General features: G+C 39.0%; 1 protein-coding gene across 1 annotated transcript in view; it reads left to right on the forward strand.

Annotated features, from left to right (window-relative positions):
* Positions 1-24,204, forward strand: part of LOC140243539 (corticotropin-releasing factor receptor 1-like) — a 215,305-nt gene that overhangs the window by 164,405 nt on the left and 26,696 nt on the right. The window contains exons 2-4 of the mRNA XM_072323209.1: positions 6,897-7,092; positions 14,440-14,535; positions 23,955-24,025. Coding sequence (XP_072179310.1) covers positions 6,897-7,092; positions 14,440-14,535; positions 23,955-24,025 — 363 coding nt within the window. The remainder of the gene's footprint in view (positions 1-6,896; positions 7,093-14,439; positions 14,536-23,954; positions 24,026-24,204) is intronic.

The raw sequence follows: 24,204 nt of genomic DNA on the forward strand, positions 1-24,204 counted from the left end.
ACTAAATCGGTCAGCTGGGTTAAACAAGCAAAGATCGACGGAACCGATCGGCTTCAATTCCCGACGGCGTAGAAAGGACGATCCGTGAAAAAACAACAACAACAGATATATATATATATATATAAGAAAGAAGAGAACAACAAACAACTGTCTGTCAGCTTTTGATTTGTTGACCCTCTTCCACCCTTAGGTTGTGATGTTATTTTGATCATTGGACCAGATGATGTCTCGCAGCCAACACATGTTTCACCATCACTTGGTTTCACCGAGTGTCGAAGTCCAGTAATTTAAATCTAAGTCACCGGTGTGGCTCGCATCCTATACGCAATTTGTCTAATGACCTCTAGACTTTTATCCAGACCACTTACTTAATTTAAGCGATTAAAGTCTTACAGCGCGTCGCCTTGAGACAAGTAGGGTCCAGAGTGGATTTTTGAGAAAGGTCATTAGAAAATGAATAATATTGTCCACAGTAAATACAACCATATAATTAATGTGCTTATTGTGAATCTAGCTAGGTGTTATTAAAAAAAAAAGAACTGTTGAATGGGAAAAGACATGACCAAGTCAAGCATATCATCATTATCAATTTGCTAGTGTGCGTATGCCAGTTTGTGGGACGGCACGTCTCGTATGCAATTGTGGAAAAGAAAAACGGTTTGCAGACAGACTATCCAACGCGTTTTCCTCTTGCGGGACAGGTGAAGCACAATTAAATTTCGCGGGGTGCTTAGGCTCGTTTGGGATGGAAACTCGCGGCGCCGTAGAAACCGCATATCACATTATCGAGTTACGCTAATAGCCGGGCGCCAAAGTGCACCTGTTGCTTCATATCTACGTTTGACAGGGCAAACGAGTGGCGCGCGGCAGAGCGAAATCGAAGGAGCTCGTTCATTAATTTGCACTATGTAACTACGCCATGTACCCAACATAATTCGATTAGCAGGGCGCATCACTTGCAGGATAAACTTATCGGAGGACCCCCCTCCCCATCGCCATCCCCCCCCCTCTTCTCTCTCTCTCTCTCTCTCTCTCTCTCTCTCTCTCTCAATTTCTGATCATTCTTCTGTCTCTCTAGATGTATGTGCGTATGTGTGTATGTGTATGATGGTGTGGGCGTGTGTCTGTTGTGTGTAGTTCTAAAATGGGCATTGCTTGTATGCACTTTTACAATAATTTGCTCGCAAAACCAACTATAATGTAATGATAAAAAATGCGAGAAAAACAAAACAGAGCTTAGTAGTAATAATTCTGAGCAGGTTGTGTGGTAACTGGAACTCTGTCCGCTCCTGCTTTGCTCATATCAAATTGCAGCGCACTGCGCAGCTCCTGTTGGCGACACGTACGCTAACTACAAACACGGGCTGCTCATTCTATCCATTATATCTCCCGATTTACATCTCGTTTTCTCATTCCAACTGCCGCCAGTGTGGAGAGTTATTCCAGCTATAAGTAAACACGGGGGGGGGGATGATGGTAATCAGTATAATTCAAACCAGTGGCAGTGATGATCCAATAATATTAAACGAAAGCACACATGTTTGAGTTATAGTCAGTTTTCAGTTAAGTATAATCTAGCGTTCAGAGACATTTGTTTATCTTACTGAAGATGAGGAGAAACGGGATGAATAAAGTTAAAGGGATTGTATAGTCTTGGTTGAGACCTAATTTCAGGTTTCTAACATTTTTTGGTGAGATAATGAGAAACCTCTTATGAAATATGAAAGAGCATGTAATTCCATGACGAATTCATCGTTTATTTGATGAAAATTGGTTTTGAAATGGCTGAGATATCCCAAAAACAGCGATTCTAATAAAGTGTGGGACCCACACTTTATTACGATTGCTTGGTTTTACTTTGTTTTTGGATGCTTCAGTCATTCAAAACCCGATTTTCATCAAATAAACTTTGAATTCCTCTTAAAATGGTATGCTGTATAATTTTTCATAAGTGTTTTCTTGGTATCTTGCAAAAACTTAAATGCCCAATTCTCATTTCCACCAATACTGTACCATCCCTTTAATCGAAGAAAAGAAAAGAAAAAGTTATTTTCTTTACTGTTATATACCACCTGCCACATGAACACATTAACGGTTTGGTGAGAGGAACATGTTTGCATGGCTGAGTGTGAGTGTGTGTGTGTGTTTGCGTGCGTGTGTGTGTGTGTGTGTTTGTATGTGCGTGTATGTGTGTTCCCTTTTAAAATGTACATTTCACGAGATTAGCTATTCCCTCCCCCTGAAGACAGACTTTAATAGTCCCATTTATCAGGGATACTCAAACATCATTTGACCCACAAACATTTTCATGACTGTGCCCGAAAGAATTGGGCTAAAAAATTCGATGTCAGAGTCTTCTCTGCGTTGTGCTGAGATTCTGCCTTTCTGGCACGAGCCCAGGCCGACTTCTACCAGCAGGGTCGCTCACGGTGTGTCGACAAGATAAACACGTTTTGGCGGATCGGTCACGAAATTCACGCGCAATTTGATCCTCGGGTAGGATAGATGCAGACAGCGCGCAGTGAGCCACTCAAACTAAAGATCTACATATCGTTTTAATAGGTCCGTCTGTTGCCCCGGGCTGATTACCACGTACTGTTTCCAAAAAAGAGAAGGAAAATAAAAAGGAGGGGGGGGGGGAGGGGTTGAAGAAGCGGTTAGAAGCAATCACACGTGACTCACAAGCTTGACAAGCATTTTGAAAATGTCACATGCCTTTGGATCGTGAGGGAGGGATCAGATGAAAGCTGGAACCGAAGTTCCAGAATTTCCAGCTTCTCACGAGATGAGGCGGGATCCTTTAAAGGTGATACTTTGAAATTTTCGACGAAGTGTGCTCCCCACTCTTTTATTTTTATTTTTTTTTTGCATAGGACATAGGAATACAGAGGGTCTAAACACTTGTCCTCCCCCTTTTTTTAACGCGGAAGTAGCACCAGAAAAATGCATTGTCGTTTTTGCTTTCGAGCTGATTAACAGGGAGGTTGTACCAGAAAACTGAAGGCCTCTTCTTTGGGCTTGTTAGCTGGTGAAACCCGGAAGTGGTATCGAAAAATTGGGCTAAAGGCCTCTTTTTTGTGTGTGTTTGTCAGCTGATGAAACCGGGAGTGACACCAGAAATATAAACTGCCCCCCTTCCTTTTGAAAACGCTGCGCCGGCCCTGCATAATTATGATCACTGTAATGATATTACACAACGATTATAACACTATCAAGTATTTAGTTATTATGCTAGATATGTTACTGGATATAATGTTCAGTTTGAATATGACCTAAACTTTATGTGTTCAAGATACATGTGTACATTATGATTTTGACCTTGTGTGCTTGGTAGTCACGTCACAACTTTTAAACGACACAGTCTTTCAGATACATGTAAATGCCAATGTTCATTTTCCTCCTTTTTTGCTTTCTTGATTTTGTGTGTGTTTGGTTGTTTGTATTTATTTTGTTTGTCTGTTTGTTTGTTTGTTTGTTTGTTTGTTTATTTGTTTGTGCTTCTTCAGTCAAAATGGGGTGCATGGGACGCGTCACGGTGTTTTATGTCGGTTCACTTTTGTTTTGATTTCTTCACCTGGTGGAATCAGGAAAACTTGAGGGAATTTCCCAACACCTTACTGGAGTCTGCACAAACACCTTTCCAAGTTGAATCTACAAGCTATACCCTTGGGATCCTACATTTAAAGTGGTTGATCCCATTAACGATTTCACGAAAAAAAAAAAGGTCTCTTTGCTCCCTCTCTCTCTCTCTCTCTCTCTCTCTGTGTGTCTCAAGGGGCTGGGGATATGGTATATAACGTTAATCATTGTGTACGTATATTCAAAATGCACAAAAATGCATTTTATTCACAGAGCTCCAGGAAAAATGGAATGCCTCTGGTTGTAGGTGTAAAGTGTTGAGGTGGAGGAGGGGAGGGGAACAGGAATCGTAGATATGTGTTTACCCCCCCCCCCCCACTACCCTTTCGGTATGCACCCAAGGGGACGTTATTATACAGCAGCATGGAGGTCTACCTCCATGACAGCAGCGACAAAAACGTGATCAAAAGGCAACTCGCCTTGTACCCACGATTTTGGGAAAACATTGGAAAAGAAGGAGTGAGGGTGGTGAAGGGGGGGGGGGGGGGCAAGGGGGCAATGCACATCCATAATGCTTGGCATCAAACACGTCGCTACGGGTGATACAATCGATCACTACTTGCCCCCCAATGAACCCGCCTAGCTGCGATCAATAGCACTGCCCCCGAGACGCAGCGGGGCAGAAATAGGTGTGACACATTGGATCCGCGCCGAGTTAACCGTGTCCCACCGGAGCATGAGCTTTTACGCGCCCCCAATCGTGTTATGCAAGCCATGTCCACGGCTTATGAGATAGATTTCATGTTAAACTAAAAGGCCTTTTCTCTTTCTCTCTCGGAATAACAGGAAAAAATAGTTTTCCCCAAGTATCAACAGTTTCTCGCCAGGAAGAAACCCAATCCGTCTGTTTGTTTTCCGTGGTTTTGTTGCTGCTTTCTTTGTTTCTATCCCTATCAGCGAGGCGATAGAGAAGATCAAAGATTGCTAAAACAGCATGTAACACATTCACATTAGGGAGCATTCAGGATCAATGTGGAAAAGAAAATGGATATACCAATTTTATCGTCCTAAAGTATATTTCAACGGAATAATTCGATTAGGATATTAATAGTAAAGTATAGCAGCATGGGCGTAACATGATGAAAAGTATCAACGAAAATGTCATATTTGATTTGTTTGAGTTTGAGTTTATTTATTTTACCACGGTAAAAAGCTTGCTATCAGCTAAAAGCTGTTTTTCAGCAAGGCCGTGAAATGATAACAAAAACATAGACATCATACAATGAAGAGAAATACAAAAAAGCCATAATAATTACATACGAACGCAAAAAAAAAGAAAAGTGAAAAAAGTCACAAAGTATGCAAAGTGTAACATAAAAATTATATACAATAAACACAAGAAATCAAAATGAGAATTGAGGAAAAGAATTATACAGAAATACATAAAGGTTTGAAGAAAATTGACAATCATAATATCACATTGCAAACAGATTTAAACGTTTGAAAATAACAGACGAGCTTCAAACGAAAGGGGGGCAAATGATTTGACACACCTGTTCTGTGAGCAAATATTTGTGATGACTTAATGTTGGTATATGGAGAAGAAGGTACCGACAATCATAACTTTTGAAAAAGTTTTTTTCTTCAATGTGATTGGTTGGTCAGTTCTAAAGCTGTTCTACTGCAGCTGTAGAGTTGTCTTATGGTAAAAACAACATCAGGTTTGAACATTTTGCAGACTGTATCCAAGTTTCCAGAATTGATACCAACTACAAAATGGTGATTGTTTAGATACGATGTGTATGTGCGTGTGTGTTTTCGTCTGTCTGTATCGTGGGGATCCTTTCCATAAACATTGTGAAAACAGAATTGAAGTGCACCAATGATTATCGCTGTAATATTCCTTTTAATAGGTATTTGGTCTTTCGTCTGATTTACAAACGCAACGCCAAGTCTGTCACATCGATGTCTTTTCTTAGGCCTTAGTCATGGCGACTACTTACTCTAAAATCTCTTTGGTCTACAGGTAGAGATGCGCATGAACGGATATTGATGTATTGATGTACAATGTATCAATTATTATTCATCTGTACACTATTGAATTTATCATTTTTTTTTTTTAGGGAGGGGGATATGTTCACATTAATTATAGGAAACTACGCTAAAAATGGTGCTATTAGGTCTAACTCAAGTCTTGACTTCAACAGAAGAGTCAGTCCAAAATGGAAATAAAATCATATTTCAGCAGATGTCAAAACAAAGCAAACATCTGAAAAGATACCGGTATCCCGTTTGCAAAATCTAACATGCAGTCTGAGTATAAGCAAACACATTGTTTGTTTGAGCTTATTTGCTTTACCCTTTCCTCCGCACTAAAGCGATTTCCTCACTTGTTGCTGAAGAAAGAAAGAAAGAAAGACAGAAAGAAAGAAAGAAAGGAAGAAAGAAAAAGACTCCTCGCGTCTGATTTCGTCATAACTGCCCCACGTTGGGACAACAGATATCAAATCAATGGCACCACTGCAGGGTGTTGGGTCGAACGTCGTCAATTTTCGGCGGTCTACTTTCAAACTGGAACAAGGTCTCACAAAGACCACTATATCTACACATTTCAGTTTGCCACCGGGGGAAAAGAACTGCGTATTGGCTTTCTGTGCATGTTCATATTGATGTCTAACGCTGCATATACAGAGAGGGACAAAAAAAAAAAGAAAAAGAAAAACGTGTTAGACTTTTACTCCAGTTCTCGACCAGCTAAATTAACGCTGGTGCCGGCAGCGCCTCCCTTTGGAAATGTTAGCAAACATGGTGACGCAATGGGTAATTTCGAACAGCATACGTTATTTCGTCCAGAGACACGTAGACATTACTGTTTTTGTATGACGTGTTTGCTTCGTGTGGTCTTTCCGTGTTTGTTGGACATGTACATGTATTTTTCCCCTTTTTTTCATTCATTTTTTTTTCTTTTGGGGGATTACTAGGTGTTGATGATTTGTAGATAATGTTAATAAATGTCATTACTTTCATTTCATTGTTTGTTTGTTGTAAATATTTATCCATTTTGATTGTTCATTGTAGGATTTTAACTTGTTGTTTTTAAGATGTAATATGCAAGAGTACTAAGAGTTATATCATTATCACCATTATTATCAATAGTAACATCAGGAAAATCGTGTGCGATATATACATCCAGGAATCATCCCTTCTTTGATGTGCTTATTAGATGTTTCGTGGTCCGATTTACCCCTTTTACCATTCGTTTTATTTTCGCTGTTTTATTTCCCCTGTTTTGTCTATTTTTTTTTTTCGCTATACAGTTCGTGAGGTCAGATGGTGTAGCGACAACGATGCGGGACCTCCAGCCCCGAACCAGCCCGGCCACGCCCAGCAACGCCACTGCGTCCCCGCATCTTCAGGACCATGGTTCCTCGTTTGGGTTCGTCACGAAGTTGCAAGAGTTGCTGTGCAAGATTGACCATGAGAACACCACGGCGGCGCTGACTCAGTTGGGTGGTATGTACACAGTGATGTTTGTTTGTTTGTGTGTTTGTTTGTTTGTTTGTTTGTTTGTTTGTGTTTTATCCCATCACACCCTTCCTCCCCTATCTCTGGCTTTATACTTCTCGTATCTATCTATTCCATTTCTGTGTGTGTGTGTGTGTGTGTGTGTGTGTGTGTGTGTGTGTCTGTGTTTAGTTATGTGTATGTGGATATTATTTGCACCAATCTGCTAAAATCGAATTTACTATAATCTGTCATTCAATAGTGTGGTCGTCAAAAGTTAAATCTGTTACTAAAGAAAACATTTTTATTTTTCGGGGGGGGGGGGGGTTTCAGATTCAGAGTTAGTGTCAGGTCATTATAGTAATCTTCATGCTGAGTAAGTACCTATTTGTATCAGCATTTGCTACATTTAGGAGAGAAAAAACAACCAAACAAACAAATATTGAAAAAATTTTCCCAGGTCCGACGTTATATATGTTGTAAAAGTTCGTATGAAAATCTAAGCACTGATGATTTTGTTTCATTATTCATTTAAATTCGCGATTATGATTTTTATTGGTTATGCGTCCATGTTTCATACTTAATTGGTAAAAGACAAGTAAAACGGCACTAAAAATAGCAACATAACAGAGATGTTACCTTAAAAACCAGGGAGTTGAAAATTACTGGTCACTGGGTATCGATCATTTTTTAACATGGGAGCAAGTAAAGCTTTCATCACAAGAGACCCATCGAACAAACTTTGCCGTTGTCATGGTTACCCCTTTGTTCAAGACAGGGACACAAACTATCTCTTGTACGGACAGGGAAAACGAACTCAATAGGAAACCCCATCCAGTTAGTCATTACTAGAACTTATAGTATAAGGACACTTTCGACGACATCTAGATCGTCTTTTTGGATGTTATCCCTTTTAATTTGATTTTATGTGTCGTCATGTGATATGTCTGATTGTTTTCAAACAGTTACAGTACAGCAACACATTGTCTATCCAGTCAGAGAAAACAACCCACTTATTTCATTATTATTATTTATTTATTTTTTTTTACACAGCTGATGACTGCAGATATTGATGATGTCCACGGTAATGACACGGTTTTGCAAATAACAAAACTCATTACGTTCCCATACGAAATGAAACAAAAGAATTGTAAACAAAACAATTAGAAAAATACGTTAGAAATTAGAAATCTACTCAATTTGTTCTTCACTGCAATCAACATGAGTACATCTCCCTGTTCGGAGTTAATTGTAATAAACTTTTAAATCAATCTCCGACAAATGTGTTTATATACTGGCATATTTTAATCTGGTGGACATATGCAGACTATTCTTTTCTCACCCCCCCCCCCCCTCCTTGTTCGGTTCTTCTCGTTTGGAAGTATTTGAGCGCGGGTGAGGAAGAGAGGGAATCCAATTTATCAAACACGCTCGTTTTATCGAAAAAAATACGACTTTTCGTTTGATTTCCCAAGACGTGTGATTCATTCGTTTTGACGACGCAATATAGGAGGGGTAAAAAAAAATGAGAAAAAGGAAGAAGGAGAGAGAGAGAGGGAGAAGAGAACCCTACTTCGGGGCAGCAGAGAAACAGGGGTAGTAGCTCCTGATGAGAGGGAGGCGCACCCCTTATGAAATGCAGCCGGCGGTGGATTTTTTAGTGGATATCATGAAATTCAGGAGCGGGAAAATAGACATATTCAATATTTCTCTCTGATAATCATTCCCAGGCGAAGGCCTGATGCCTCTAGCGCTCGTTCCCCCACCAGCTGATGCTTTAAAAAGGAAAACGGGCTTCGAGGTACGCTGGCAGTCAAGAAACAGAAATATATCCCTAAAACAGGGCATCAACATCAACAACAGAAACGATATAAAATGCAAACAAAAAATAAAGTAGAACCCTGAAGTGTCCCTTCCCGTGGGAAGATCCAAGGGTGCCCTAAAATGTCAGCGTATGAATACATTTATTAGAAATCTAAACTGCCCATCTTTCTCGGGTTCCCCCCCCCCCCCATATCCCGTGGCCTTGAATGACAACCGTGAAAAGAAAGAAAGAAAAAAAAAAAACTAGTACTGTATGAATCCGTGATTCTATCATCATGAACAAGCGGCAGGACAAGTGGGGCATTTGAGTGTCCCCATTAAAGGGGCACGCGGAATATTTACGATCCAAGGCACCTGGAAAGCCTTTCATCGACTATTCTCTCATCATTTTCAAAGGTCTATTAGCTTCCCTTTTTCCTATCTTTATACAATAAAGTTGGTTGTAGTAAAGATACAAACTCCAGATTGGCGTCATATTAAATTTTCTTCCAGGTGAAGCATTCCACAATTAATAGCAATACGCCACCATCATTCAATGCCTGGCCTGCATAAAAGCAAAACAAAATAAATGAGGGGATTAATAATCGCTGTCACGAAAAACGTGTTGTTATAGAAACAGATTCCGTCCCTCCCCCCCCCCCCCAAAAAAAAGAAATAATAATAATAATGACAAAGACGTAGACAGAGAAACAAAAATGTGAAGACAAGAAGTCTAATAGCTGTGCATTTAAGTGGAGACAGGCAATCCGCAAATGTTTAGTCAGTATGTGACTTTTTTTTCGGCAAAGCGTGGAAGCACTACGTATGTGACAGTCGCGGAATTACTCCACTGTCATCGAGCATCTATAAGACGAGAGATCGATGAGCGGTAAGGTAAGCGGGATTACATAGCTTGAGTCATAGTGAAGTCGATATCTCCGTGCGAGAGCAAAACTGAGTCGGCTTGGCGCCATGGCACGTAGAGTTACAAGGGATTGATAAACAAACTGTATACGCCACTAGGGCTGCGATTGATGTATGGGCGCAGGGATCATTTCCTGTTTGGTTTGTGGGAACAGCAACCTTCTTGAAATGACGGTGAAAAAAAAAATAATGAATTAAAAGAAAATGAATTAAAAAAAAAGATAAATGTCTCGGTAACCTCGAAACTTAATTAGATGTTTGAGATTGAACAAGAACATATACTTTACAAAGCATTTAAGCATACACAATTCCACCCAAGCGCTGAACATTCAAACACCGGGCATACGTATCATACACGCATATACACACCCAACACATCCACACTTAGGCACCCACCTCACCCCCCCCCCCCAACACACATACACACACAAAGCTTACGCGACACGAACACCGACAGATTCAGCTGTCAGGAGGTGGAGATCGTTGATTAATCAATTGATTCCGAATAATTGCATTACCCCATATGATATGAGCTGAAAATATTGCAACAACTCTGCCTACAATGCAGCAAACTAAATCTTACATTAACTCTTCAAGCCATAGTGGGCTTGAAAGAACCATGTTTAAGGAGAATTAAAATAATAGATATTGCACTGCGCAGAACAATTAATACGGCAAAGATGGGAGACAAACTAAATTCCTTGACTTTCTGTGAAGCGTTCCCTGAAATGGCTGTCTCGTATAGTCTAACTCTTTAAATAAAGCACAAAAGGCCGTGCTTGAAGAGAAATTCAAAATATTGCAATGCGTGTAGTAATACTATTAATAATTGGCAACAGATACAAGATTAACCGAATTGCTCGCCTTTCCATGAAACGTTCCCTGGTAATTATGGCAGTCTTATATCACATACAGCTGTAATGCAGTTAAACTAGAAAGAGACGTGCTTAGAATATGGGTATATATATATATTTATATATATAGCATTATCAAGCGTCAAATGATTAAAACTTGTAGATATGATTCAAGGCAAAGTCATTGAATTTCCTGACGCATTCCCTAAAATAACAGTTCATATAAAATTCGTTATGCCGGGAATTGAATACAACATTATGTAGAGAGAATTTGCAGATGTTGCAGTGCGACTAACAATCAGCACTCATACAGAATAAACAATATTATAAGCTGCAATCCTTGCCTTTCCGTGAAACGTTACCTGAAATAACATCCTGATGGAGTTGAAAATTCACGAAATGTCTTCTCAATGCCAACCCTGTCATCAATTTCGAATATGCTTCTGGAAACGTGATTTTGCAATAACATTAACGTCATGAGAGGTAAGAGAAACAGATAGATAAATATGATATATTCATATCATAAAGAGAGAGAGAGAAAGAGAGAGACAAAGAGAGAGAGAGAGAGAGAGACAGGGCGTTAGGATGAGAGAAAAAGAGACGGAGACTGGAAGAAAGAGGGAGAGAGTAGGAGAGGGAGAAGAGAGAAAATGAATCCACGAAAAAAAGAAAATAACGCATTTCGGCTGGACGCAAAGAATAATGAGCTCTGATAAGCAAGAACAAAAAACGAAAAAGGACGTATTAGTAAGGTAATCTTTTAATGCTTTGTGGGAGTAAATGTTTGTGTTTTTTTTTTTCCTCAGGAGAGTGTTGAAACTGTTGACAAGAAGAGTGAAATTAATTAATTTGGATTTACGTATTTTAGGCAAAATGACGAAAGGTGATGAGAATGGTTGTTCCCCCTCGGCGACTTCCCTCCCTTTGACCAACTCGTGATAATGTTGTCTGTTTGCACCATATGAAAACAATATGTATGCATTATTAAATATGTGTAATAAGTTGTATATATTATTGTATATATTATTGTATATATATAAAACAAAAGACCCATAATTTGAACACTTCTGGAATTATAACATAACTTGATTCGTGAATGCATCACATTGAAGATGATTAATTTTTATTGGCATGATTGCACATCATGACCACCATTTGTATTAGTTTAATGAATGTGTGTAAATATATATATATATATATATATATATATATATATATATATATATATATATATATATATATATATATTTACACACATTCATTAAACTAATACAAATGGTGGTCATGATGTGCAATCATGCCAATAAAAATTAATCATCTTCAATGTGATGCATTCACGAATCAAGTTATGTTATAATTCCAGAAGTGTTCAAATTAGGGGTCTTTTGTTCGTCTATTTTTGTTTCTGTCTTTATTTCTGTTGTTGTTTTTTGGTCATTGCTTTGAGCTTATAGCTACGTTTATTTCATTTACTGATTGACGTTATCATTTCGGGTGGGTTTTTTTTTCTTGACTTTAAAGACTAGGTGAATCAAGAGTATATATCTCGTCCATGCAGGGCCTCTAGCTTGTAAACCATAAGACTGGCATACGGTGTAGATCGCTTCAAATTACTCCTATCGAACACCATTATTCCATCGTCCCTTTGGCTATTCTGCACAAATTTCGTGGAACATGAACTTGACTTTTTCGCGTTTAGAAATGAAGAAGAATAATAACATAAAAAAATAACAGGAGAGAGAGGGAGAGAGTATGAAAAGGAACCATGAGATGCTAAGAAAATTTACCGTTTTACGAGGTGACGACCCAATCAGAGCCAATCAGACAGTGTTTCAGGCTCGCAGCTCAGTGGGGAATGATATGACATTGCGCGAATATACTCTCTCCATCTCTCTCTCTCTCTCACCCTATATTATGCGTCTTATATGTATCTCTCTCTCTCTCTCTCCCTACGTGATTTCAAAGTTCATATCAGTTACGCTTCTCAACCGTCCAGTATTCATCGTGCTATTCAATCACATTGATGGGCATGATTTCATTACACCCCTCTGGCTTTTTCGCCACCTCTCGGAAAGTGTCCGTGATATCCTCTCCTAGGTGATGTAATTAGAGGCACTGGAAGAAGAAAGCAGAAGGGAGGTCGATAAAAATGAACTCACTAGATAAGCTCCGTGGGCGTAATGATGTTTTTATTTTTGACTTTCATTTTCTTTTCTTTTCTGTTTGTTTGTTTGTCTGTTTGTTTGTTTTGCACTGTCCTTGACATGCAAAGTTCATCACATAAGGGTTAAATGATTTTGACGACTTTCTACAATAAAGGAATTTATTTCTTTCCAATACCTTGATCATGGATTGTTTCTCGTCTTTTTTGTAATCAACTTGTGCAGTCTGTAGCCGAGAGCGATACGTTTTGAAATTGATTTCTATGTAATTATTGGGCAAAAGTTATCTCAATATACTTTGATCATGTGGAAAGTCCACCTAGTAGATCCCGTTTCCATTGCTTTTTGTATAACAAAAAGAAGTGGATTATTACTTCAATAGTCGATAGTTGAAACATGTTTTCAAGACCTCATTTGACTGTCCCGCGTCCGGGAGGGTTTTGCAGTCGCGTTTTGCTCAGTGGGGTTCTGGGTTTGCGTTTTTAATTAATTGATGGGTAAGTTGTTTCTAAACCCAATCGCACATAGTTCAAACTGAAGCTGTCAAAGTAATCACTTCCTACATTTGGCTTGCAAATAAATTGTGAGCCGCATCTTTCAGAGCTGCACCTTTCTAGCATAAGTCGAGGAACAATTTTGTGGCACATCATCTGTTGTATGGAATGTATAGCAATAAGCGTTCGACAAGACCCCTGCATCTAAAAATGTAGAAAATAATACTCTCGGACTGACACTCTATACACACATAAAGATGTGTTTCACAGACATGGTCACGTGCAAGTCAAATCAATGTGTAAATCCTCGGCAACTCTGATATACATTATGATAATTGAAGCGGAAACTGTCACCTTTGTCCTCGGTTGAGCTTCTAGGGACATTACCCACCTGTCAGTCTTGTCGCTCAGACAATGTCTATCTACTGAAATTCAGCAGCTCTGTACAAGAAGAAGGAAATTAAGGAGCGAAGGCGAGATAAGGAACGACTCAAAATGAATATAGCTATAGACAAACAGATCAAAACGGAGAGATAGGGAGGAATATATGTGTAGAGAGAGATAGAGGGACAGACAGACAGACAGACAGACAGACGGCGAGACTGAGGAAAGTGTGAGAGAATGAATCCGATTGCAAACTATCACCTACTCTGAGATAACTCTTGATTGAAAACTAGTTCATGCCCAAATCGATCGTTGTATACGCCGTATCAATTCGTCACTTTTCAGCAATTGCGCGGGGTTAACAACGACAATGCACTTCGCTCTCCACGGTGTCCCAGAACAAAATCCGAGATTCAACGGATATCAGTTCCCTGGGGCTCTGCTGAGAAGAGATTAAAAGTAGGACAGAAAAAGGAGAGGGAAAAAAGTAAGATCATATGAAATAGGGTTGAGTATGAAGAAAACATGGTATGATAATGTAATGAAAAATATGTATCATAATGCAAACACAGACAACTTCATTTTAAGATAGCATTTTATTGTTACTTTTACACGAGTGATGTGTGTTTATTTTGTGTATTTTTTTTTATAAGCTACTCAATAAGATATGTATGTATCTACGACTAAAGAGGTCTCAATGTCTTTCTCCTTTATCCTTCTTGTTTTCCTGCAAAGTTCCGTTCTGCAATGCCTCTCATGACACCCTGACCTGCTGGCCACCAACGGAAGCTGGACACAATGTCACTCTCGCCTGCCCACCCAACGCCCTCCGTAAGTTGTGATCGTGATCGATGCAAAATCTAATTTCCTGCTTTGAGTTTCTCCTTATATTTGAGGGCAAGGAACTCCATTATACTTCGTGAGTCCCCGGCTTGTGTTTGTGTTTTGACATGGTTTTGTACAAGTGGCGTCCACATTGTCCCGAAATTGAGTAAAGATGGACACATTATAAAATAAAGCTCAAATCCGGCTCTGATCGTATGAACTTCCTGTCATTCGTAAGGGCATCTTCAGCCATCGTTTGACCGTCGGTAGAGTTTCTCAGACTTCTGCAGAAACTTATAGTGAACGGTGGCAAAATCTTCGTGTAGCCATTGCGTCTCCTTCGTGTGTCCTTCGGGTACACTTCGTAATAAAGATTCGCATTTTCGTGCGGCCTTCGTTTGTGGTTCGGGTGCCAGCGTGTGACCGTTCGTAGGCATATCGTACTTGATTCGGCTGTTGATTGGCTTTTGACGACATTCGGGGCCAACTTCGCACGAAATTGAAAAAAAATCAATCGTTACTCTATGTTCGTATTACAATCGAGTAACAACATCGGGACAGTACGACGCCAACCTTTGCGTGTGCATGTGAACACCTAAGTCCAATCGGGAAGCTTGTACGTTTTAATCTGCTAATAAAATGTAAGAGACCGTTTCTGCAATGGAATTACAATTCATGGATGTTTCTTTTCTTACATCCTAGGGACGAATCATTCCATTCACCTGTTCCATCCAAATAAGTTTCTCAGGCAGGAATTAACTGTGATGTTGCTATGTATAATGGCAAGCCTCCGGTCTCAAACGTACGCAATGATGAAAGTGTTCGTACAATAATGCAGGTTATTACTTCTTTCTAGTTCATACCTACACTTGTCCACCCCCCCCCCCCCACATAAACACAGACAGAATCACAGACACAAACTAAGATACACAATACACACAAAAAAAGTATGACGTCACTAACATTATTTTTCATTTGCGCGAGATCCGCTAGAATTATACTCTGTTGACGCTTGCATTGTCGTAATCTTATCAATTCCCATTCTTTTTTTGTTTTGTTTTGTTGTTATTACTTGGTGCAGATCTTTCCCTACAAAAACATCCCTAGCAAGTAATTTCAAAGTTGTAATTGATGGAGACTAGATGGCGTCGGGAGAAATGGCCTGCGAGGTATAGATATAGACGTAAAGAGTAATAGTGAGACCATGGACCGTTTTTTTTGTGGTAGGGTCCATGGTGAGACAAACAGTCGGATATCTATCCGGGGTTGAATGGCATCTGGGGTTAAAGGTCACTCAAAGCACCTGTTCAGCAGAATCGTTGGTTCGTGTGGCGCCTCCCCTCAGCTGTGCTTGCCAGTACGTATAATTTCCTGTTGGAAGGCGACTAGCGAGAAAGCCAGTGTCATTTCATTGAGCCATAATTAAGGTCAACCTAACATCGATCCGATATAACACGTCAAGAGAGAAAGGAAATTGTGGTTGCATCCTCTTAGTCTACTAAGAAATACAATGTTATCCTTCTTCATCAATATGACTGTAATTATGTATGTAAAAGAGAGAAAGAGAGGAAAAAAAGAAAGGAAGAACATTACAGACGGTATTACAGAAGCTTCATAGAGAATTTGTATGATGCTAGAATGTGCCAAGCTTCGCAATTTTACTCAAAGGCATTATTTCCCATGTGCAAATGAAACAAAAACCCTGCTTTAGTGCTTCAAAGTAGTTCTAAATTTTGAGTTAGGGATAGAAACAACAAATGTAAAAATGTTGACCAGTAAAAATAAATATGAAGTAGTGTTAGATATACAAAATGAACAAAAATTAGGATAAGATTATTTCTAGATTAAACCGTCTAGAGGTATGGTTTATTGAGAAAAATAGTGGTATCTCCTTTTATTTTGGGCTTTATTGCAAATTCTTTATATGGAAAGAAAGATATTATATGCCTGCCCTGATGGGCTGACTGTCACTAGAGCCATTACTTCATTAAGAACATCGTTAGAGTGATCAAAAGTGCATCAGGATCTGACCGTAATTGTTAGGTGCTGTCACTTTTTGTTTCATAATCATTCCAAACACATAAAGTAGTATGAATATTATCATCACCATCGTGTATTGGTAACGTCGTCCAATTTTCGTCTGTTCTTCGCCTTCCTGTCATTTCAACGGCGCCAGTATTAAGAGATAGGCGTGTGTCTATTACGTTTGCAGATAATGAGATATGGATCTGATGCAGTAATTTCAAGGAAAGCTCTATCTTAGATGTCACATTGCCAACTTGATTTACCCCCTCTTTTTTCCCCCTCCTTCTATACATTGTATATTTTTCACATTGCAATTTCAAGGCGAACGCATCACGGTCTTTGCAATGTGTCTTGTGGAAGAACACTGATTGCCTAATAAACGGACCGGCTCGCGGCGTAGTTTGGTGATAGCTGCTCGTTCGAAGGTCGTTCGGCTGTCGTTCGGAGTCTTACGAATCATACCCTACAGTCGAGGTCACGGCACTTTGGCTCGTTCAATCGCTACCTCATCCCGCGTAATTTATCGCGGTATTAGAAACTTAATCCCCTTGTTTTTACTCGAATGCCACTTCCCGACATACCCTAACCAGGGCCGTGGAGATCGGGATTATTACATCAGCCTTAAAGGTGCCACCGACTTACCTCATCTCCTTTGGTGTCGCGTTCTAAGAAATAAAATGGGTTTCAGAATTGCCCTAATGGACGCATCAACAAAGTCCAAATACGTCACGGGGCATCGCTGTTCCACAAAAATAGGCAGCGGATTGCAACTCAACATCCGTGCGAGAGGTCCCACACGGCTTTGCCACGGATACCTGCAGCCATTTGGCCCATAAAGCATTGAACAGTTTGACAGTTAGTATCCCATTCCCATCAAAGGAGAAAAAGGAGAAAGAGGGAACAGGTTAACAATGTTGAAACACCTGTGCTTTATTGACGTGTGTGCTTACTGCACAGAACTATTCGATGTTCTCCTTTCGAACTCCCACACATTGCTTGAAACGAGCTTGATAAATGTGCATTACTTTTTTCCCAGGCTGTACTAGTAGCCATGTAGTTTGATATGAAGGCATCGTTCGGAGATTTACAATAAGGGAGATGAATTGTTTTTATTTTGTGTGCAGATTTTTGTTATTAGAATACCATTGCGTTAGTAGTGAATTCAGCAATACGACGTTACGTAGAGTGGAGACAATTGAATTCAAATAAAGCACAGTCACCGTGACAGTTAGAAAGCAAACAAGTAAGATGTTATAGTCAGTGTTAATCATAAATCCTTCCAAAGGCTTGATTGATTTGTTATCACCTTATTAATAAATCATCTGACAGTCGATCATTAGGGAAAATAATTGGCAACAGGATTAAGATTAAAGATACACGGAACATAAGACAAAGGAACAAGAATATTACCTGCTTCGACAATATCATGTTCTCTTAGCAGTACCGGTAATGGGTATTCGTTCCAAACATACTGATAAAAATATGACAGAAGAAGGGAGTTCGTGAGTCCCCATAGTCTGCTCAGTCCCTTACACTGATTTCGATGTACTATATGATTAAATTATTAGAGAAAGAAAATATGAGAAATATCACGAGGAATAGGCAAAGGACATCGCCATGGTATAAAAAGAAACGATCCTGTTATCGAAATATTAATTACCCTTTTGCAGACGAAACAAAAACTCTGCTCAGTGCTTCAAAATGGTTCTTAAATGTGAGTTTAGGATAGAAACAACCAATGTAAAAAATTGAATAAGTATAATAAGTCTTATGTAACCTTAAATATACAAAATATGAAGAGTTTGTTTGCAAAAACCGATAAGTCCATTTTTGAAGATTCTGAAGTACGGTCTCTGTCATAAAGTACAAAATAATACCTTTTAAATGACATATTGGTCGCTATGTATAAAGGTACATTTTTGAAGTTATGGTCAAAAGAAGCAAAACATTTCTTATTATTCTCTTTATTTTTCTTGACCTTTAATCGCAAATATCTCCATTTGACAAATATGGACTTATCGGTTTTCGCAAACAAACTCTTCATATGAACAATAGTTATAATAAATATGCTTCTAGACTAAACCGTCTACAGTTATGGTTTGAGAAAAATGGCGATATCTCCTTACATTTTAGGCTGTATTGCAAATGTTGTTTTATGTTAAGATGTTTTGTGATACAACTGACCAACACATTATGCATTAATATGATAGCCCAAACATTTTTTTTTCACTGCTTTCAATGGTAAACAGTACCTTTGAGAGATACCTTTCTCAGACACCATTCTTCCTTCACACCAAAGCAAATAGCCCAAAGTAAATGAGTAAACCAAAAAAAGCAAAAATGAGTCAAAAAACACAAACTCAAACCCAAACATCACCATCACTATCAACAGCGACAAAAGTACCAAACGTGTGTGTGGGGCGACGCCATGGTTAGCCCCCATCCCCTTTAATACGCCTGTCACGGAAGACGGACGCAGCGTATCGCCTGCCAAGTGTTTCTACCCATTAACGGATTTAGACATCGGAGATAGCTGCGGCGCGGCCATCGTTTGCGTCGGTGTCCGGCGGACGGCTTTGGGATCGCTTTGCTTTATAATACGCGCATTCATCTTGATTACGCCTGTTTTTCGCACGAGTGTCCAACACCCACAGATGATGTTACTGAGTTCGCCACACGGTAATAAAAAGAAAGGAATAGAGAAAAATGGCACACACAGTCACACAGTCACACACATACAAACACACGTACAAACACGGACACATGCACACGCACAAACACATGCACACATTATTCTCAAGTGTGAATCGGAGATTCTCTTTTATTACCAGATACAGAGGATTAAAAAAAAAAAAAGAAGAGCCAAGTGTGAAGGACAACTGCATCTTACACGTTAGCAATCTTTCCAGTTAGGAAATACATCATGTGTTTTTATGCTGTGTTCAAAAACGAATTCATAATGATTATACATTTCATATCAGTTATGTGGTCTATCAAAACATGTAGTCAGAATAGTTTTAGTTCTATTTGAATCACTAAGGTTTTTGTGTGTCTTTGTTCACGGGAAGTTCAAAAATGTACTGTTGTTCACTTGGGTCTGCTTAACTTATCAGGGTTATTTTCCTAATGCAATTAGTGTTACAACACTGTTATTTCACTATTTATTTATTTTTTTTTTTCTTGTCAAAATATCTTATGACCAATTGTGACAACTCAAACATGTCAAAAGCATTCATAATCAGTCCTATCAACTGTATATCCAGCATTTCATCGTTTGTGCTTCATGACGTAATGACATTAATTTAGTGCAGGGAATCGTGCTTGCACTAGAAAAAAACGAAAAAGAAAACGAAGAAGAAAAAAAAAAGAAACGAAGAAGAAGAAGAAAAGAAGAAAAGAAGAAGAAGGAAAAAAAAAAAAAACTCTCCCTGAAGGGGGGAGGGAGAATGGTGGGGGGGGGGGGGCAGAAAACCAAATCAAACAAGATAAAAACAAAACATGATGATGACGCGGACAAAATGACAATATTTATTGTGTTCACACAAAAATTCCATGTTCTGTGAGATGAAGTACAAAATTTTTCGGCTAGCTCGCTGCGCTCGCTCGCCAAAATTTATATAAAAAAGAAGGTAAGAACAAAACGTGATGATGACAAAATGACAGTGTCTATTGTGTTCACACATGTCATTTCATATTTAGCAGGCAAAATGTTTCACGGAGCAGCGGCTGCAATTTCTTTCGTTCTGAAGCGATCGCCAATTGGATCAAAAGAAGGCACCAACGGGTTCGAACATACGGGAGGGGGGGGGGGTGCGCAAAAAATCCGAATCAAACAAGATAATAACAAAACGTAATGATGACGCGGAAATATACAAATTTCGGCTCACTCGCTCGTACTAATTCAGAGTACTTTTTCAAGTCCTCAGTTTGTTGGTATAAATCGTTATCTACAAGGCCGTCACTATACCTTGATTAGAATTGTAAGATTTAATAAGCAAAAAATAACAAGAGTTTCATGATTTGTAAGCTGAAATACAAAAATTTTCGGCTCGCTCGCTGCGCTCGCTCGCCTAAATTTGTATAAAAAAAGAGAAGAAGATAAGAACAAAACGTGACGATGACGCGGACAAAATGAAAATGTCTATTGTGTTCACTCATGTCATAGCAGGAAAAATGTTACACGGAGCAGCGACTGCAATTTCATTCGTTCTGAAGCGATCGCGGATTGGATCAAAAGAGGACGCCAACGGTTTCGAACATAGGGGGGGGGGCGCAATAGGGGGGCGCAAAAAAAATCAAAAAAGATAAGAAAAAAACGTAATGATGACGCAGAAATATACACATTTCGGCTCACTCGCTCGTACTAATTTAGAGTATTTTTCAAGTCCTCAATTTGTTGGTATAAATCGTTATCTATAAGGTCGTCACTATAATTGTGAGATTTAATAAGCAAAAAATGACAAGAATTCCATGTTTTGTAAGCTGAAATACAAAAATTTTCGGCTCGCTCGCTGCGCTCGCTCGCCAAAATTTATATAAAAAAAATAAGAAAAATACGTGATGATGACGAGGACATATACAAATTTCAGCTCACTCGCGCGCACTAATTTAGAGTATGTTTTAAAGTCCTCGGGTTTTTGGTATAATTCGTTATCTATAAGGCCGTCACTATATATCTTGATTAGAATTGTAAGATTTGGTAAGCAAAAAATGACAAGAATTCCATGTTTTGTAAGCTGAAATACAAAAATTTTCGGCTCGCTCGCTGCGCTCGCTCGCCAAAATCTATCAAAATTTATTACATTTAAATCACCCTCAAAAGACCCCTAAAAGTGCTTGAAAAAGCATCATGTGGACTTTGTTTAAAGTCCCTACCGGGATGGGGTTGGGGTTGAACATTTTTCAGAAATTAGGGGCGCAATTTTCGTACTTGCCCCGGGCGCCGTTTTCCCTAGATACGCCACTGCCCCCAATGTATTCACTCTCGTTCTCCACAAAAAAAGAAAAGAAAAGAAAAGACGAAAAATACTGTATGTTCAATCGCTGCCAGTTATTGCGTTCGTTCAATACCATCGTTCATTAGCAGGTCATAATATATATATATTGTCGATACATGAGTATGTAGGAGACTGTCAGAAATACTTTGTAAAACAGTATGAAGAAACTAAAAAAAAAAAAAGAGAGAGACACCTTAGCCAAGGAATGACAAGGGGGCTGAATTTGGTCGCGAAATGTACAATGTCTCCATTTTGTATTTTGTTCTCCATTCCTGCTGTATACAGTTGCCTCTTTGTACAGTTCCTATAAGAGTATCCGTGCAAGCTTTATTTTCCAACCGAGCATGGAAAGCGAAAGGAGCATATCCACCCACACAGGGATTTACTGCAAAAATCATGACAATCTTTGTTTTGTTCTTAATATTTCCCCGTAGCAGTGATCGCCTTACCCTAGCTCCATTCCCGATGAAATAATTTAATTTCCCACAAGGCGGTAACAAGTCGAGATTTTAGTAAATATTAGTTCGTTCTTTTTTTTTTCTCCCAAAGCATCTCACACACATCAATCTCTCTCCCTCTCCCTTTCATATATTACATTATTTTTTATCTCTCGTACATACTCTATTTATACCACCCACTCTACGTTACATATGCTCACACAAAAACCATACATACACTCCCTTTCTCCCCTCTCATTATAATATAAAATAATTCCATTACAATTTTTCTTTCTCTCACACTCTATTTTTATTCCATGCACTTAATATCACATGCTTTCTCTCTCTCTCTCTTTCAATTCAATTCAGTTCAAATGATATTTCATTTCCAATCGAACATTTTTGTTGATATAAGTTCAAGGGGAAAAAGTACAATGTATAGTTATTTATGCATGTCATAACGCAGTGCGTTCTTTAGTTCTATCCCGTATAGATTACTGTAACGGGCTTCTCTCTTCCATTCCTTCAACTCAATTGGATCGTGTGCAGCGACTTCAAAATTGGGCAGCCCGATTAGTGTTTCAGGTTTCTAGGGACTACCCATCTCAGCCACTTCTGAAGTGGTTGCACTGGCTTCCTTTGAAGCAACGGATAATTTTCAAACTAGTTTTGTTTGTCTATAAAATCCTCAACAATCAAGCTCCAAAATACTTAGATGCCTGTTTGACTTTATATACACCTACTAGAAATTTGAGGTCATCTAGTGATCCGCTTCGTCTCACATATTCTGTTACTCGCACCTTAGCCGGTGATAGGACATTTACTGTGTCTGCTTCAAAGCACTGGAACAATTTACCACTTACCGTTAGACAGTCTCCATCAGTCAGTGTTTTCAAAAAAGCCTTGAAAACACATCTTTTTAGTAGCAACTAGTTCGTAGCTGTAACATTTATCCAATTACACTTACTGTCGTACATGCTTTGAATTGATTGTAAGCGCTTTGGGCCTTGTGGGAAAAGCGCACTATAAATAATAGTAATAATAATTACAATAATAATAATAATAATAATAATAATGATAATAATACAACAATTATACATGTGAAACTAATGTTCGAAATAATTGTGTTATTGGAAAACAGAGGCTCACGTTTTCCCTGTCTTTCACCATGCCCACACAGAAGCACACACACACAGACACACACACGCACGCACACACACACACACATATACACACCAACACACACACAACACACACACACACACACACACACACCAAAATATGAGGTAGACACCCCTCACCCCATCTATCTCTCCACCCTTCTACAAGTATCTCTCACTCTATTACACTTATGTTCAAGTTCAAGATCAAGTTCAAGTTTATTTAACCAATTCATTAAACATTTGACAAAAGGATACAGCATTAAGAAAAATGAATGGTTTGGGACCCCAAAAGAAGCAGAGCTTGTAAAAAAAGGGGTCCCGGATAAACATATAAAACAAAGCAAAACATACTAATGTTTTAAACATACTAACAAGAAATATGATAGTAACATATTTACATAGGACAGATGCAACACAAGCACACACACACACACACACGCACACACACACATTCAATCACACAAACACGTGTCACAAAAACACTCATGCACATACATATAGTTCACATGAAATTGCAGAAAGATACTTTCTATTTTACTATACTTTTAAATTCAGCTTCCCTGATCAATTCATGTTTTACAAATTTCCCTCAAGATAGATGCGACATGTACGTTTAAAGTTGGATAGTGTTGAGGCTGACCTAATTCTCAATGGCAAATTATTCCATTCTCTAATACAAACATATACAAATGAATGTTCTCTCAAACGTCCTGTGTGCCTAGAGTCTCTCACACAGTCCCCTCTCTTCCTGTATCACTCATCTTCTTACTATATATCTTTTTTTCCCTTTATTTCTCTTCCAGCTTTTCATGTAACTCGATTTTGTCTCGAGAACGGTGAATGGGCGGCGTTTACCCACTACAACGATTGCTGGGTCCACCCAGACGGACCGGTGAGTTGATTACTTTCGACTTTGGTGTGCCCAAGGGTTATGATGGTAAACAGTGCGTATTTTGACTTCGCCCGTTAACTGTCGACAATTTTTGATTGGAAGATGGAAGTCGATTCTCCCAGGGGTGTGCGTATCTTAAAAACAAAGAAAGGTTGGGGTTT

The sequence above is a fragment of the Diadema setosum genome, chromosome 20 (genome assembly GCF_964275005.1).
Source record: "Diadema setosum chromosome 20, eeDiaSeto1, whole genome shotgun sequence".
In the NCBI taxonomy this organism is placed as follows: Eukaryota; Metazoa; Echinodermata; class Echinoidea; order Diadematoida; family Diadematidae; genus Diadema; species Diadema setosum.